The sequence below is a fragment of the Rhincodon typus genome, chromosome 13 (assembly GCF_021869965.1).
Source record: "Rhincodon typus isolate 14 chromosome 13, sRhiTyp1.1, whole genome shotgun sequence".
In the NCBI taxonomy this organism is placed as follows: Eukaryota; Metazoa; Chordata; class Chondrichthyes; order Orectolobiformes; family Rhincodontidae; genus Rhincodon; species Rhincodon typus.
This window is the reverse complement of record NC_063344.1, coordinates 11,113,387-11,130,705: the sequence shown is the minus strand read 5'-3', so window position 1 is coordinate 11,130,705 and position 17,319 is coordinate 11,113,387. Positions and strand designations below refer to the sequence as shown.

General features: G+C 45.0%; 1 protein-coding gene across 2 annotated transcripts in view; it reads left to right on the top strand.

The window, feature by feature from the left end:
- mindy4b (MINDY family member 4B) overlaps positions 1–17,319 on the top strand; it is a 97,398-nt gene that overhangs the window by 57,118 nt on the left and 22,961 nt on the right. For both annotated transcript variants that reach the window (XM_048604695.1, XM_048604694.1), the window contains exons 5-7: positions 4,803–4,922; positions 12,730–12,827; positions 14,706–14,871. In XM_048604695.1, the coding sequence (XP_048460652.1) occupies positions 4,803–4,922; positions 12,730–12,827; positions 14,706–14,871 (384 nt within the window). The remainder of the gene's footprint in view (positions 1–4,802; positions 4,923–12,729; positions 12,828–14,705; positions 14,872–17,319) is intronic.

Below are 17,319 nucleotides of genomic sequence, written 5' to 3'. Positions count from 1 at the left end.
CACTGGTACAGGCCCTTCAGCCCTCCAAGGCTGCGCTGATCCAAATCCTCTATCTCAACATGTCGCCTATTTTCCAAGGGTCTGTATCCCTCTGCTTCCTGCTTATTCATGTATCTGTCTAGATACATCATAAATGATGCTATCATGCCTGCCTCTACCACCTCCACTGGCAACGTGTTCCAGACACCCACCACCCTCTGCGTATCTCCCTTAAATTTTTCCCCTCTCACCTTGAAATTGTGACCCCGAGTAATTGAGTACCCCACTCTGGGAAAAAGCTTCTTGCTATTCACCTTGTCTATACCTCTCATGATTTTGTAGACCTCAATCAGGTCCCCCCCCCAACCTCTGTCTTTCTAATGTAAATAATCCTAATCTACTCAACCTCTCTTCATAGCTAGCGCCTTCCATACCAGGCAACATCCTGGTGAACCTCCTCTGCACCCTCTCCAAAGCATCCACATCCTTTTGGTAATGTGGCGACCAGAACTGTACGCAGTATTCCAAATGTGGTCGAACCAAAGTCCTATACAACTGTAACATGATGTGCCAACTCTTGTACTCAATACCCCATCCGATGAATGAAAGCATGCCGTATGCCTTCTTGACCACTCTATCGACCTGCGTTGTCACCTTCAGGGTACAATGGACCTGAACACCCAGATCTCTCTGTGCATCAATTTTCCCCTGGGCTTTTCCATTTACCATATAGTTCGCTCTTGAATTGGATCTTCCAAAATGCATCACCTCGCATTTGCCTGGATTGAACTCCATCTGCCATTTCTCCGCCCAACTCTCCAATCTATCTATATTTTGCTGCATTCTCCAATAGTCCCCTTCACTATCTGCTACTCCACCAATCTTAGTGTCATCTGCAAACTTGCTAATCAGATCATCCATATCTTCCTCCAGATCATTTATGTATATCACAAACAACAGTGGTCCCAACACGGATCCCTGTGGAACACCACTGGTCACAGTTCTCCATTTTGAGAAACTCCCTTCCACTACAACTCTCTGTCTCCTGTTGCCCAGCCAGTTCTCTATCCATCTAGCTAGTACACCCTGGACCCCATGCGACTTCACTTTCTCCATCAGCCTACCATGGGGAACCTTATCAAACGCCTTACTGAAGTCCATGTATATGACATCTACAGCCCTTCCCTCGTCTATCAACTTTGTCACTTCCTCAAAGAATTCTCTCAAGTTGCTAAGACATGACCTTCCCTGCACAAAACCATGCTGCCTGTCACTAATAAGCCCATTTGCTTCCAAAAGTAAATAGATCCTATCCCTCAGTATCTTCTCCAGCAGCTTCCCCACCACTGACGTCAGGCTCACCGGTCTATAATTACCTGGATTATCCTTGCTACCCTTCTTAAACAAGGGGACAACATTAGCAATTCTCCAGTCCTCCAGGACCTCATTCCGTGCTCAAGGATGCTGCAAAGATATCTGTTAAGGCCCCAGCTATTTCCTCTCTTGCTTCCCTCATTAACCTGGGATAGATCCCATCCGGACCTGGGGACTTGTCCACCCTAATGCCTTTTAGAATACCCAACACTTCCCCCCTCCTTATGCCGACTTGACCTAGAGTAATCAAACATCTATCCCTAACCTCAATATCCGTCATGTCCCTCTCCTCGGTGAATATCGACGCAAAGTACTCATTAAGAATCTCACTCATTTTCTCTGACTCTTCGCATAACTTCCCTCCTTTGTCCTTGAGTGGACCAACCCTTTCTCTAGTTACCCACTTGCTCCTTATGTACGAATAAAAGGCTTTGGGATTTTCCTTAACCCTGTTTGCTAAAGATATTTCATGACCCCTTTTAGCCCTCTTAATTCTTCATTTTAGATTGGTTCTACTTTCCTGATATTCTTCCAAAGCTTCGTCTGTTTTCAGTTGCCGAGACGTTATGTATGCTTCCTTTTTCCTCTTTGCTAGTCTCACAATTTCACCTGTCATCCATGGTTCCCTAATCTTGCCCTTTCTATCCCTAATTTTCACAGGTACATGTCTGTCCTGCACTCTAATCAACCTGTCTTTAAAAGCCTCCCACATATCAAATGTGGATTTACCCTCAAACAGCTGCTCCCAATCCACATTTCCCAGCTCCTGCCGAATTTTGCTATAGTTGGCCTTCCCCCAATTTAACACTCTTCCTTTAGGACCATTCTCGTCTTTGTCCATGAGTATTCTAAAACATACGGAATTGTGATCACTATTCCCAAAGTAATCCCCTACTGAAACTTCAGCCACCTGGCCGGGTTCATTCCCCAACACCAGGTCCAGTATGGCCCCTTCCCGAGTTGGACTATTTACATACTGCTCTAGAAAACCCTCCTGGATGCTCCTTACAAATTCTGCTCCATCCAAACCCCTAACACTAAGTGAATCCCAGTCAATGTTGGGAAAATTAAAATCTCCCATCACCACCACCCTGTTGCTCCTACATCTTTCCATAATCTGTCTACATATTTGTACCTCTATCTTACGCTCGCTGTTGGGAGGCCTGTAGTACAGCCTCAACATTGTTACCGCACCCTTCCTATTTCTGAGCTCTGCCCACATTGCCTCACTGCTCGAGTCCTCCATAGTGCCCTCCTTCAGCACAGCTGTGATATCCTCTTTGACCAGTAATGCAACTCCTCCACCCCTTTTACCTCTCTCTCTATCCCACCTGAAGCATCTATATCCTGGGATATTTAGTTGCCAATCTTGCCCTTCCCTCAACCAAGTCTCAGTAATCGCAATAACATCATACTCCCAGGTACTAATCCAAGCCCTAAGTTCATCTGCCTTACCTACTACACTTCTCGCATTAAAACAAATGCACCTCAGACCAACTGTCCCTTTGCGTTCATCATCTGCTCTCTGCCTCCTCTTCCCCTTAGTCACACTGACTTCATTATCTAGTTCCTCACAGGCTTTAGTTACTACCTCCTTACTGTCTACTAACCTCCTCATTTGATTCCCATCTCCCTGCCACATTAGTTTAAATCCTCCCCAACAGCATTAGCAAAATCACCCCCTAGGACATTGGTTCCAGTCCTGCCCAGGTGTAGACCGTCCGATTTGTAATAGTCCCACCTCCCCCAGAATCGGTCCCAATGTCCCAAAAATCTGAACTCCTCCCTCCTGCACCATCTCTCAAGCCACTCATTTATCCTACCTATTCTGTCATTTCTACTCTGACTAGCACGTGGCACTGGTAGCAATCCTGAGATTACAACCTCTGAGGTCCTACTTTTTAGCATGGCTCCTAACTCCCTAAATTCTGCTTGTAGGACCTCATCCCATTTATTACCTATATCATTGGTGCCTAAATGCACCACGACATCTGGCTGTTCACCCTCCCCCTTCAGAATGTCCTGCAGTCGATCTGAGACATACCTGACCCGTGCACCTGGGAGGCAACATACCATTCGGGAGTCTCGTTTTCGACCACAGAACCGCCTATCTACTCCCCTTACAATCGAATCCACTCTGACTACAGCCCTTCCACTCTTTTTCCCTCCCTTCTGTACAGCAGAGCCAGCCACGGTGCCATGAACCTGGCTACTGCTGCCTTCCCCTGGTGAGCCATCTCCACCAACAATATTCAAAATGGTATACCTGTTTTGGAGGGAGATGACCGCAGGGGACACATGTACTGCCTTCCTGCTTTTTCTCTGCCTTTTGGTCACCCATTCCCTTTCTCCCTCAGCAATCCTAATCTGCGGTGTGATCAACTTGCTGAACGTGCTATCCATGACTTCCTCAGCATTGCGGATGCTCCAAAGTGAGTCCATCTGCAGCTCCAGAGCCGTCATGCGGTCTAACAAGAGCTGCAGCTGGACACACTTCCTGCATGTGTAGGAGTCAGGGACATCAGCCGCGTCCCTGAGCTCCCACATTGACCAAGAGGAGCATAACATGGGTCTGGGATCTCCTGCCATTTTTACTCTTAAGTTTGTCTTGGTCCTACTATAATATCAAATACTAGATAAATGAAATGAAAAAATTTTTACCAAATCACTCTACTTACCAGCACACGATAGAAAAAAAGAAAAAGAAAATCCTTACCTTATCAACACACCACAGAGTCTTTTCAGAGGAGGAGGGTGGGTGGGAGACACTACACGTGTAGTGTCTCGGGTTTAGCCACTGCCCAAATATATCAGTTCACTCACCTTCCCAGAGCGCCATTCAACTGCTCCCACTCAGCTCCGCTGCCGAAATGAAGAACTTACCTTCCCGGCAGCCCCCTGGTCCTCGCTCTCACCGCTCCCGCTGCTGCAGCTGCAAAAATGGAGTTGGCACAAAGTTGGCATCAGACTATAGAGCCACAGGGATAGGTAGAGGGGCATACTTTGACATAGAGGGCATGAAGGTCCAGGGGATAGGTTGAAGGGCATAGGTTGGAATGTAGGATAAGAGGGCCATGAAGTTTGGTTGGGCACATGATGTGGCATGGTTTGACAGGGAAGGGACATAGGGAATGTGTGGATGGTGACGGGGCACAAGAGGTGAGGGCCGGAGCACAGTTTTATGCTTCAAAGTGTTTTTCTTTTAAACTTCGACACAGTGCCAGAGCACCAAAGGTGCCGGCCAAACCTGCCAGTTCAACACCGCACCTCGTAATAACTCCCAGATAACACAACCTGTCCAAAACAAGAATTCACAATTTACCCACGTCACGTTTTCAAAGTTGGGAATCACCGAAAATCTTCACTCAGGACCCAGGAGTGAAAATCCAGGCCCCAGGTATAAAATGAATCTCTGCTGTGTTATGACTTGCGATTTCAATTCAACACAGGCGCTACGGAAGGCTCTGTTCGGGACAGCATTTCAAGTTTTCAATTACGAATGGAAGAAATCCCACTTTAAATTCCGAGATCCCTATTCAGATCTGGCATACGCGCTGGAGGCAGAGAGGGTGAGTAAAATTGTACAAAGTCATTTGGTTTTATTGAGTTGTCCATGAGTCTCCACACATAGAAACCCATCACCATGTCTAAAGTCATAAACCTATACTACCATCCGCAATTTAAAACAAAGAAATCTGACATGGAATTTGGGTGCCACTCTCATGCTCAGCAGCTGTTTGCCCCATCCCTAAATGCCTTTGAACTGAGCAACTTGATAGGCTATTTCAGAGGGCAGTTAAGAGGCCACAACCTTGCTGTGGGTCTGGAGTCACATGTAGGCCAGACCAGCTAAGCACGGCAGATTTCTCTCCCTAAATGAAAGATTTTTATGACGATCATTGAGAATTTTGTGTTCAGCACTTTTGAGACCTGGGGCAGAATCTTGTAGGCAACATCGGCTATGGCGAGACTTACAGTAGAATTGCACGAGAAATCTGGCGAGGCCTATCTCGACATTGGGAACAATTTGCTCCATCTTATATACGGAGCCAAGCTGTGAGGCAAACTTCTCGCTAAACAGTGGCAGTTGCCAGTTCAGAGGGTTTGTAGCTCGTTAAACATCTTATCCAAATGCACTAAACAAGCTGGACGTTGAGAAATTTCATCATGGAACTCCAAGTGGGTACCTGGTGACTCAGTTGTGAGAGGCCTTCCTGTTTTCCAGCACTACCAACCATGAACACCCACCTTGTCCAGAGATATTGGCATTTGACAACTGCCAGCCCTTACAACCATCATGGCACCTTTCCAATCCACTTGCAGGCTGCTTCTCTTGCAGCATACCAGCAACTAGCACCAAGGACCCAATGGCCTAGTGGTATTTCAGGGGACCTGGGTTCAAATCCTGGCAGATGGTAGACTTTGACTTTTTTTTTCAATAAAGAATCTGGAATTAAACGTCTAAAGATCACTATAAAATCATTGTTAGTTGTTGGAAAAACCCATCTAGGGAATCTGCCATCCTTACCTCGTCTGGCTTACATGTGACTCCAGACCCACAGCAATGTAGTTAAGTCTGAACCTTCTGGTCAGTTAGGGATGGTCAACAAATGCTGGCTTATAGAGGCACCCACATCCCGTGAATGAATTAACAAAAAAGGCAGCTGTGAGGACACTTTGAAAACAGGAACGGACGCCCAATATGTGGCTTGGAACAGACTGCATCTCAGCGATGTTCATGTACTCTCCTAGCATCACTTACATAGCACCTACCTGCCTGCTTGCAGCCTCCATGCCTTGCCTCATCATGGTGTGCCGTTCCTGTTAGCAAGTTAGCGGAGGCAAAGGCTATCAGTACTGCCTTATTGATGTTGTGCTCTTTCACACTGACTCACAGACAGGTCACTTGTCTTGCTCGCCGTTGGGCATCTTTATGAACAGCACTCCGAAATGTCAACTTAACTCCACCCAACTCCCTCAATATGCCAGCTGCCTGTGTGGCAAACACAAGGCACTTGTATTGTACCAAATGGCAATGTTAGAAACCAGGTGGGGTTTAGCCCTCTGTCCAGTCGGGGTGGGGAGTGGGCACTGTTAGGTCAACGGGTCCCGTTACCATTATTCACAGGCACAGTCCAGCATAGTCCCTCAGCTCGCCCATTGATCTGTCTCTATCATGTTCGAGCGGCTCGGAGAGTGTACCTGATGACCAGGCAGATGCTGGAGGGATGTTACTTGCTGTGTGGGTCTTGATAAGAAGCCAAAGGTGGATGCAGGAGGAGCAGAGCTGACAGCAATCCCAGCAACAAGATGTCGAGGATGGGGTGCTCTGGAGGGAGACAAGACCACAGGCTTCCTCAGGACACGTGGGGTCCGCAGCAGGAATATTTTAAGCCCATTCTCCATTTGCTGGGGATAAGTAAGGCATGGTGGTGATTCAGGGCTGTATTGACCTAAATCCTGTGGGAGAGGGGGACCATTCTCTTCCAGTAGCTATGAAGGTCAATGAAGGTCACTGTCGGTTTGAGGTTTTATATAACTCACTCCTTCCATGGATTAGGGTAACTGTGTGGATCTCTCAGTCATATTCTCACAAATGTATCAGGACAGTGACAGATGCCATCTCTGCAATGTCACACTGGGTTGTTTTGCTCCCCAATGGCTAGCTCAGTGCTGCAGCCTGGGCAGTAGGATTCAGGGGCAGCATAGCTGGCAGCTCCCAGGGGCAGGGTGCCATCCACTGTACACACATGGCACTGAGAGAGCAGTTACACAACGCTGTGGAATTCATCAACAGGAAGGAATTCAATTCCATTCATGTCCGGGTGGTCTGTGATCACCATTAGCATTTCCTGGAGGTGTGTGTCCACTCCCCTGGCAGCTACCAGGACTCCTACATCCTGGAGCACTCTTGCGTTCCTAATGTGTTTGAGGGTCTTGGTGCCTTGCAAGGCTGGTTACTGGGGGACAAGGGCTACCGACTATAACCCGCTCCTCATAACACCATTGCAAACCCCCCAGCACACATACAATGCAGCCCATACCTCGGGCAAGCACATGGTGGAGCGGACAATGTGGTTCCACTGCTTTCACCAGGTTGGCATTAGGGGTTGGGGAAGCCTCCACTATAATCCAGACAGTGTGCTGTGCTCTGCACAATTGGAGCAGGAAATGAGGCGATGTGTTAGATACTGAGAAGCTGGGCGAGAGGGAGCAGTCATCTGAAGAGGAGGAGGAGGACGAGGTCATTGAGGAAGAGGAAGCTCTCCTTGTAGATGTGAGAGCTCAGCTGCATCATGCACTACAAGGCACACAGGAGTTGACTGACCACCCCCCACCCCTCACCCCCTGCAGTTTCCAATCAATGAGAGCTGGGCGTGGCAGACAATCATGGAATGTAAAATAGTCATCGTTCATGATACCAGCTCCTGATTTACATCGTGGGGGTGAACTGCTCCCTCTAGTCATTTTAGTTTCTGTTTGTTTCTTCCAGCTGTAAATTAATGCTCCTGTTTGGAATTGTCCAATTGATGTCTAAGGGTGATGTTCCTCTACTGGACAATGACAAGACATGTGCCCATGGGCATTGAGGACAGGGTGACAGTGACTCAGAGAGTTTGTTTAGACAAGATGTAGCTATGGACAGGTAAACTGTGTGGCCTGGTGGTTAAACAGCAATGAGGGTGTGAGGGTGGGGTTGTATGTCCAAGGGAGTGCCAACAAAGCTGGATATACGCCATGAGCTGTGTGGCTTGGTGATTGCTGTGCCATTATGTTGTTGGTGAGGGGCAATGCTGCGTGCCAATGAATGGCTGGGTGCACAATGGCCTTTTAAAGTAGGCACAGACACAAAGGATGCTGCTTTCTCAGAGGATATCTGGCAAATGGTGAGTTGTTCCAGGAATGATGCATGAAAGCATGGGGCTAGAATCAGGGACTCCATAGGGCAGGCAGGTAGTTAATGAGTTTGGTAAGCTACGATGAGAAATATCACTGGACCTCACGCGAAAAAATACCCCTCTAAAATAAACTCAATAGAGCTCGCTCTTTGCCCAAAAGGGTGACATAAGACTCAGCCCTGGCTTTCAACTCAAGAACTGTCATCAACTTAAACAGGACCAGCATCAATGGTGGGATTCAAACCCCATGCCCCAAGTAATTAGCCTGGGCCTCTAGATGCTAACCCAGTGACATTACCACTATGCCACCATCTCTTTTTTGAGGGTAGATAAATGTTCAACTTCATGCTGGAGTGTTAACTTATGTTATGGATTGGTTGCCATCATAGGAACTTATTTGATTTTCATTTCAATTGATTCAGAATGCCAGATTTCCAATCTGTCATGACCACAGATCCTATACCCTGACGGCTTATGGACAAATCAAACTCTTAAATTCCAACATTTATTCCTGAAAGAGGACTGATACAACCAGCGTGACTACAAATATAAATTCAGTGACTGTTTGGACACACAGACCCTGGAATTTCACACCTGATGAAGCTTCATAGGGATGTAATCTCCTGGGCAGACTGAACATAATGGGAGAAAAGACCACAGTCTGGGTGAAAGACATTACCCTTTCAAGGATACTCAAGATCCGGGGTTGAAAAGGGTGTACAAGTCTGGTCTATGTGGACTAGTTTGCAAAGGTGTGTTAGTGAGCTGAGGTGCTCATGAGTGCCAGTGAACTAAGGTGCCATGTATACGAGCCTGGGTTCAAGCACTAGTGTGCATGAATGTCACTATTCACCCTAACATTGTAGGTAAAAGGATTCTCTTACTCTAAGCACTAGAAGGAAACAGGACTAAGGAGTACTGTCTCACTCTGAGCACTGCCAACTAACCACAGTCAAAGTGATTCAGGATTTCAATTAACCTGCAAAGCCAAGAATCCTGAGATCAACTGTTAATGTTCCACTATTTACTTTTCAGAAACAGCCCAGTGGGACTGAACTCTTTAGAGTCACAGGGTCGTCAGCCCAACCAGTCCATGCCGAACATAATCCCAAACTAGTCCTACCTGCCTGCTCCTGGCCCATACCCTCCAAACCTTTCCTATTCATGTACTTTCCAAGTGTCTTTTAAATGCTGTAATTGTACCACTTCCTCAGAAAACTCATTCCACACTCGAATGACCCTCTATGTGAAAAATTTGCCCCCCAGATCTTTTTTAAATCTCTTTCCTCTCACCTTAAAAATGACCCCCCTTGTCTTGAAATCCTCATCCTAGGACAAAGACACCTACCCTATTAACCCTATCTATATCCCACATAATTTTGTAAATCTCTATAATGTCACCTCTAAACCTCCTACACTCCAGTGAAAAAAGTCCTAGCCTACTCAGCCTTACTTCATAACTCAAACCTTCCATACCCAGCAACATCCTGGTAAATCTCTTCTCAACTCTCTCCAGCTTAATAATATCCTTCCTATAACTGGGTGACCAGAACTGGACACAGTATTCTAGAAGAGGCCTCACCAATGTCCTGTACAACCTCAATATGACTTCCCAATTCTTATACTCAAAGGTCTGAGCAATGAAAGCAAGATTGCTAAACAAACTTCAAAGAATTATGACCCTGTGCCCCTAGGTCTCTTTGTTCTACAACATCATCCGAGGCCCTACCATTAATTATATAAGTCCTACTCCCGTTTGTTTTACCAAAATGCAATACCTTGCATTTATCCAGATTGAACTCTATTTGCCATTTTTCAGCCCATTGACCCATTTGAGCAAGATTCCTTTGTAATCTTAGAAAACCTTCTTCACTGTCTACTATGCCACCAATTTTGATGTCATCTGCAAATTTACTATCTCTGACATTTATCTTTTCTTTGGACTCATGTTTAGTTTCTAATCTGTGTGTATGTTTGTTATTATTTCTCCTCCTGTTTAATAACTGAAAAACTCACTCTTTCTGTTCTCTCAAGAATGCTTGGCTTGATTCGCTCGGTTTAGAAACTTGAATTAAAAATCAGGAACAAAAACAAAAGAGGGTGGCACAGTGACACAGCGGCACAGCAGTTAGCACTGCTGACTCACAGCGCCAGGGATTCTGGTTCGATTCCACCCTCGGGCCACTGTCTGTGTGGAGTTTGCACATTCTCCCCATGTCTGCGTGGGTTTCCTTCGTGTGGTCCGGTTTCCTCCCATAGTCCGAAGATGTGCAGCCTAGGTGGATTGGTCATGCTAAATTGTCCGTAGTGTTCAGGGGTTTGTACATTAGGTGGGTTATGGGGGAGATGGGTTTGGGTGGGTACTCTGAGGGTCGGTGTGGACTTGTTGGGCTGCAGGGATTCTATGATAAATTAATTTGGGTCTGGGAGAATGATATCCACAAGGGTAGGGATCCTTTGTGAATTAACCTTGTTGTGATCAAACAAGAGGGTAGGTGAATTAAGAAGGAAAGTCAGTTCCTCAACCCTCACCTGGGAGTTTAACCATTTGGGGTATCCTGTCTGGAATCATAATAACTTGGGGAACATTGCCCAGGGCCTGCTGTATCAATTCAGCTAACCAACTGAAGTGCTCGTGAGGGCAACTCCCACTTTACTTAATTCATAGCAGCTGTGGAAGACCATTCAGTTCTGCAAGCGTGTTCTACCATTCAATTATAGAGCACTGATGATTTTTACCTTGAGTCGTGTGCCTTTGCTCTGCATTCCTTCATATCCTTTGCTAATAAAAATCTGTCTATCTCAGTGTTAAAAGCTCCAATTGTCCTTTAGCAATCACAAATATATTGGGAAGAGAGTTCCACATTTCCATTTTTCTTTTTGTGGGAAAGTGATTGTGATTTCCATCCTAAATGGCCCAGCGGTAATTTTAAGTTAATTGTCTTATTGAAACGGTGCACCTCTTTTAATGAAATATTTCCCATTGCAGTACCCATTAACCATCCCAAGTTGGCTTTCAGAAGTAAGTAAGTAAGAAAGAAATAAGCCACTTCTTCTTAAACTTCTACGGTTAGTATGGGTAAGTTGCTCGCACCTTGCAATTAGGGAAGAAGTTTCAGGATTTTGTCACTACAGCAAGTAAAAAAGTGATTTATATGGATCTAAGGGAAGGTGATGGCCTAATAGTATAATTGCTAGATGGTTAAACCAGCGACCCAGATAACATTCTGGGAAGCTGCGTTCAAATCCCACCAGGGCCGATGGTATAATTTGAATTCAACACAAATCCGGAATTACAAGTTTGATGATGACCATGAAACCGTTGAGGAAAAATCCATGAGGTTCACTAATGTCCTTTAGGGAAGGAAACTGCCGTCCTTACTTGGTCTGGACTACATGTGACTCCAGACTCACAGCAATGTGATTGACTCTCAATTGCCCTCTGGATGATCAATAAATGCTCTCATCCTGTGAATGAATAAAAAGGAAAGCCAGGATAGCATGTGGCATGGTCAGCAATCTGATTCAATTGATCAAGGATAATATAAGGGCATAGAAATAGACCACTTGGATCAACCAGTCCAAATAACCTCTTTTAGGGATGTTATTACACTCTGGAGTATGGGGTACATGAACCTAGGCCTCCTGGCTCAGAGGTAGAGACACTCCCATTGTGCCACATATCCCTTGGCTTAACCAGTGTATGCTGATGTAGTTAGTTCCTTTGATTTCCTTCCTATCTTTTCTCATCAGCATCTAACATTGCAACCTATTCCTTTGCCCTCAGCCACTTTCCATTAATTGCATCAATACAATTCATTTCGACAAGTGTCAACTTCCACATTGTTTGAGAAATAATTTTTTTCAGAATTCCCATGTCTATGTAGGTTTCCTCTGGGTACTCAGTTTCTTCCCACAGTCCAAAGAAGTGCGGGTTAGATGGATTGACCGTGCTAAATTGCCCATAGTGTCCAGGGATGTGCAGTTTGGGTGGATTAGCCATGGGGAAATGCAGGGTTATAGGGAAGGGCTGGTTCTTGTTTGGATGCTCTTCAGAGGTTGTGCGGACTCAATGGGCTGAATGGCCTGCTTCTGCTCTGTGGGGATTCTATGATTCACCAGGCCTGCTCTGCCCATTTAAACAGATTGTGTTCTGGAAGCCATTTATCCCCACGATCTCCACATCCCTTGATGTCATTAGTTTCCAGAAATCTATTGACTTCTGCCTTGAATCTATTCAATGACTTACTCTCCACAACACTCAGTGATGGAGAATTTCCAAAAGTCGCTACCTTCTGGGTGAAGCATCTGAATCCCAAATGGCCTGTTCCTTATTCTGAGACCATGTCCCTCTATTCTAGACTCACCATCCAGCAGAAACAGCTAACGTTATGTTTAGTGAGATTAGTAGGACTGTAATATGTAAAATAATGTTGATAAGATTGATGTTTGATAAAATTATTCGTTCTTTTTGAAGGGTGGCATTAGATCTGTTCAGATGGCTGTGCAAGCGTATATTCTCAAGTACCTGCTGTTCACCCGAAACAGTGATTTGGAAAGCCAGAACATTAAGTGGTAAAATAAAGCTCTCATCTTGACTTATTAGGTCAATGTTTAGAATAATTGTGAAATTTTATTGGTTGGATGTTCTTCAGAGGTTGTGCAGACTCAATGGGCTGAATGGCCTGCTTCTGCTCTGTGGGGATTCTATGATTTACCAGGCCTGCTTTGCCACTTCAAACAGATCATGGTCTGGAAGCCATTTATCCCCTGATGTCATTAGTTTCCAGAAATCTATTGTCTTCTGCATTGAATCTATTCAATGACTTACTCTCCACAGCCCTCTGAGTGACGCATTTGAATACTAAATCCTAAATCCTAAGTATTTTATTGGTTGCTTTCAATGAGTTTTGAGATGCTTTGATCCCAGCTGAGGAAGGGGTTTTGCTTAAGTCCCAAGAGAAGACTGCAGGGACCATGCAGGCAGCTCACATGAGAAACTTAGCAGGGACTGAAGAAGTGTCATACCGGACATTAACTCTGTTTCTCTCCCCACAGATACTGGCAGACCTGCTGAATTTCTCCAGCATTCTCTGTGTTTGTTTCAGATTTCCAGTGTCTGCAGTATTTTGCTTTGGGGACCATTGGAGCAATGGCTATTCCAGGGGAGTACATCGCAAACAGACATATATCAGAACTAACACCATCAGCCCTCCTGCATTAACCTGCAAGTCCAAGGATTAAATATAAATCTCTTGTGAGCAACACAGAGGGAATAAAAAATCTTAGTCAATCTGCAGAATTCTTTACTGTAGAGAGCTATGGAGGCTGGATCACTAAGTATATTCAAGGTAGAAGTAGATTTTCGATCCCTAAGGGAATCAAGGGTTATGGGGAAAGACAGGAAAGTGCAGTTAAGGATTATCTGATAAACCATGATTTATGTTCCCTCTAAGCTGAGTGACTGTGTAGCCGCTCAGTGCGTTTGTTCACATCCAGTAAAGAAAATCACTGCCATGCTTGGACCTTGGAAGACCCCAGGAGGTATTAATGGGAACAAGGGTCATGATCTCATTGAATGGTGGAACAGACTTGATGGGCTGAATGGCCTATTTCCATTCATTCTTCTTACAGTCTTATAGTGACGGCTCATTTGTTTTGCATTTTTATTGATCATTTTAGTTTATTGGGTGGTAAAAGCATCAAAGACAGGGTGGGGGCGTAAAATGACTCTTTATGGGGGGGTGCAGGTGGGAAGTCATGCGATGAAGCCTCCAGAAATATGCCCACCCCTAAGTTGGCGACCGTGGCTAGAATCAGAGCAAGGAGATAGTGGGTTGCAGGAGGTAGAGGTGCCCTTGAAAGCCAGGTATGTGCCAGGGACAGGTAGGCAGTGCTTGGCAACCAGTAGAATGACCTCTTGGCAGCATCAAAGCTGCAGGACTGGCCTGCGCCACTGTGTGACAGAAAGATGGGCATCTATTGGCAATGGAGCAGGAATCGCATTCATTCCCCTGCCGCCAAAACCAGTTGAGAGCCCAAAAGGGGTGACCTGGCAGCCATCCCAAGCTTAAGAAACCTCTCCCAACTGGGGAGGAAGTGGTGAATAAACTGCTTTAATTAGGCGCCCATCTCTTCTGGGCAAAAGGCCACTCCATTGAGGCATTCCTGCCATTGGGAATATCTCATCCCGGTGAGAGGTGGCTGGGCTTTCCTCCCAATGCTTGCCACAAACGTTGCCCATCTACCCATCCACCTCCAGAGGGCTGGTAAACTCCAGCTCGATATATATAAACTTGGGTCAAATAATGATTGAGGTTATCTGTGTCCAAGGTGCTAAAGCATCCATGTAGCGGTTAGTCCTTTAGTTACCATCTGCCATTTGGCTCTAACATTGGTCACATTTGGAGTGATTGCAACTGGTGCCTTACATTTTCCTACATTCTCTCGTAGCCTGCTTGGAGTGAGCCTTAAAGAGCAAGAAAATGCACTGGCAGCAGCGCTGTCTGACATTCTGTGGACGGCAGGGGAAGGAGTCAAGAGCTTTGTTTGTTTGGTGACTGCTGACTGCTATTTTGCCCCAACAATCGACTACAAAATGGACAGCTACACCGAAAGAGTAAGAGTTAGCACACAGACATTCAAATTATGGAATTAAAACATCTTTCTTCAATTTGCATAAAAACATATTCTACGCTTTGCAAACATTGCCACTTTTAAATGGAATACCAAACTCAAGATCCAGTTCAGATAGCCGATAAATATGACTAACACTTTTGAGGAATCCAGGGACTTAGCGTTCCCATCAAAGATCGATCCCATTGCAATCTGTCTTTCCCTAAGAATTGGCATATAAATTTACATGCAGTCTATCTGGTATAAAATTAAGCAATTCTTATTCCATTTAGTGTAATGTTTCCTATGATTTAACCCATGGCTTTTTAAAAATTCCTCCATAGATGTGCGTGTCACCAGTAAGGTCAAAATTTACTTCCTGTCCTTAATTGCACTCAAGAAGGTGGTGGTGAGCTGCTTTTGTGAACTGCTCTAGTGGTGTAGGCACGCCCAGAGTGCTGTTAGGGAGGTACCTCAAGATAATTGTTCATCGTGACTGATGCTGGAAGAAGCTCATGAAAGCTGCAGAGTTGTCCTGAGAGATAATTCTTGTTGCTAACAGCATGAGCTAAAATATTTTTTTGTTTTCACTCACTCACAAAATATGGACATCCCTAATTGCCCTGGAGAAGGTAATAGTGAAATGTCTTCTTCAACTGCTACAGTGCATGTGGTCTGGGCTTTGGTAACCTCAGGATGTTGATAATGAGGGATTCAGTGATTGTTAATGCCATTGATTATTAAGAGGCGTTGCTTAGATTCTCTTTTGTTGGAGATAGTTTTGGTCTGGTGTTTGTATGACATGAATGTCAAAATTGGGTCAACGTATTCTGCTCTAGGACAATCAGTTCGGATAAAAGTTAGAGTTCTTTTTTAAGAAAGAAAGTTTTAATAGCTAGAACTGGTCAGGCATTAAAGGGTTTCAAGAAATGTGTAAACAGGGCAGAAGTGATGGAAAATTAGCCTGAAACCAAGCAATGTGACTCACTAAAGCAGAGCAAGGTAGCAAAATTGATTTTACATAGTAAGACATTAAGGTCTCTTGTATTGATGGAAATAAATCACACTGATTGTAGTTAGAATGCTGTTACATTCAAATGAAAGTAAATAAATAATTTTAACCATTCAAAGCAAGTGTCAGTTTCACAGAATTGTATTATGACTTGGATTCCAGATCAGACAGGCCCGTATCTTTCAGACAGTTATACGGCACCAGGACATGCAAGGTCCCGCAACAAAGGGACTTGCCTCACTTTCAGTCCCTCTCTCTGTGTCATGCAGTCAGTGTAGTCATTCAGTTATGTGTATGTTAAGTACAGTAACATTAGTAAGAATGGGACCTAGGCTCTGTGCGTATATCTCTGAAATTGTAGCCTTGTAAATAGTGTTGTAAATCAACTTTAAGACATCTGTCTCACAAGAACCTGGTTCTTTGTGGCATATGGACTAACATATAGAAAACCACAAACTGCATTAACAAGTATTTGCTGGAGAGAGATTAAAGAAATAAAGAGGCAAAAGCTACAAGTAGGCTTGATCATAAGGTACAGCTCCTGGGTTATGCCTTTATAAAGGTGAATACACAACAAAGTGAGATATTGTTCTCGTGAAAACATGACTCTCACGCTGCTTCAGTGAAACATTGATATCATGAACTTAAGAACATATCTACAGTAGAGTTAATTGATTATAGATATGTAGAAACAAAGAAAAGATAGGAGCAGTAGGGGGCCATTAGGCCCATCGAGCCTGCTCTGCCATTCTTCTCGATCATGGCTGATCATCCAACTCAATGGCCTAATCCTGCTTTCAACCCATAACCTTTGATCCCATTCACCCCAAGTGCTACATCTAGCCACCTCTTGAATAAATTCAATGTTTTTGCAACAACTACTTCCTGTGGTAAAGAATTCCACAGACTTACCACTCTTTGGGTGAAGAAATGTCTCCTCATCTCCGTCCTAAATGGTCTACCCCGAATCCTCAGAATGTCCTCCCTGCATCTCCCCTGTCCATCCTGTTAGAATTTTTAAGTCTCTATGAGATCCTGCCCTCATTCGTCTGAACTCCAGCAAAAACAATCCCAACCCAGTCAATCTCTCCTCATACATCAGACCCCACCCCATCCCCAGAATCAGCCTGGTAAACCTTTGCTGCACTCCCTCAAGAGCAAGAGCATCCTTCTTCCGAAAAGGAGACCAAAACTGCACACAGTATTCTAGGTGTGGCCTCACCAAGGCCCTGTATAACTGCAACAACACATCCCTGCCCCTGTACTCAAAACCTCTCGCAATGAAGGCCAACATGTCATTTACCTTCTTTACCGCCTGCTGCACCTGCATGCTTACCTTCAGTGACTGGTGCACAAGGATACCCAGATCCCACTGCACACTCCCCTTTCCCAATTTACAGCCATTCAGGTAGGAATCTGCCTTCTTGTTTTTGCTTCCAA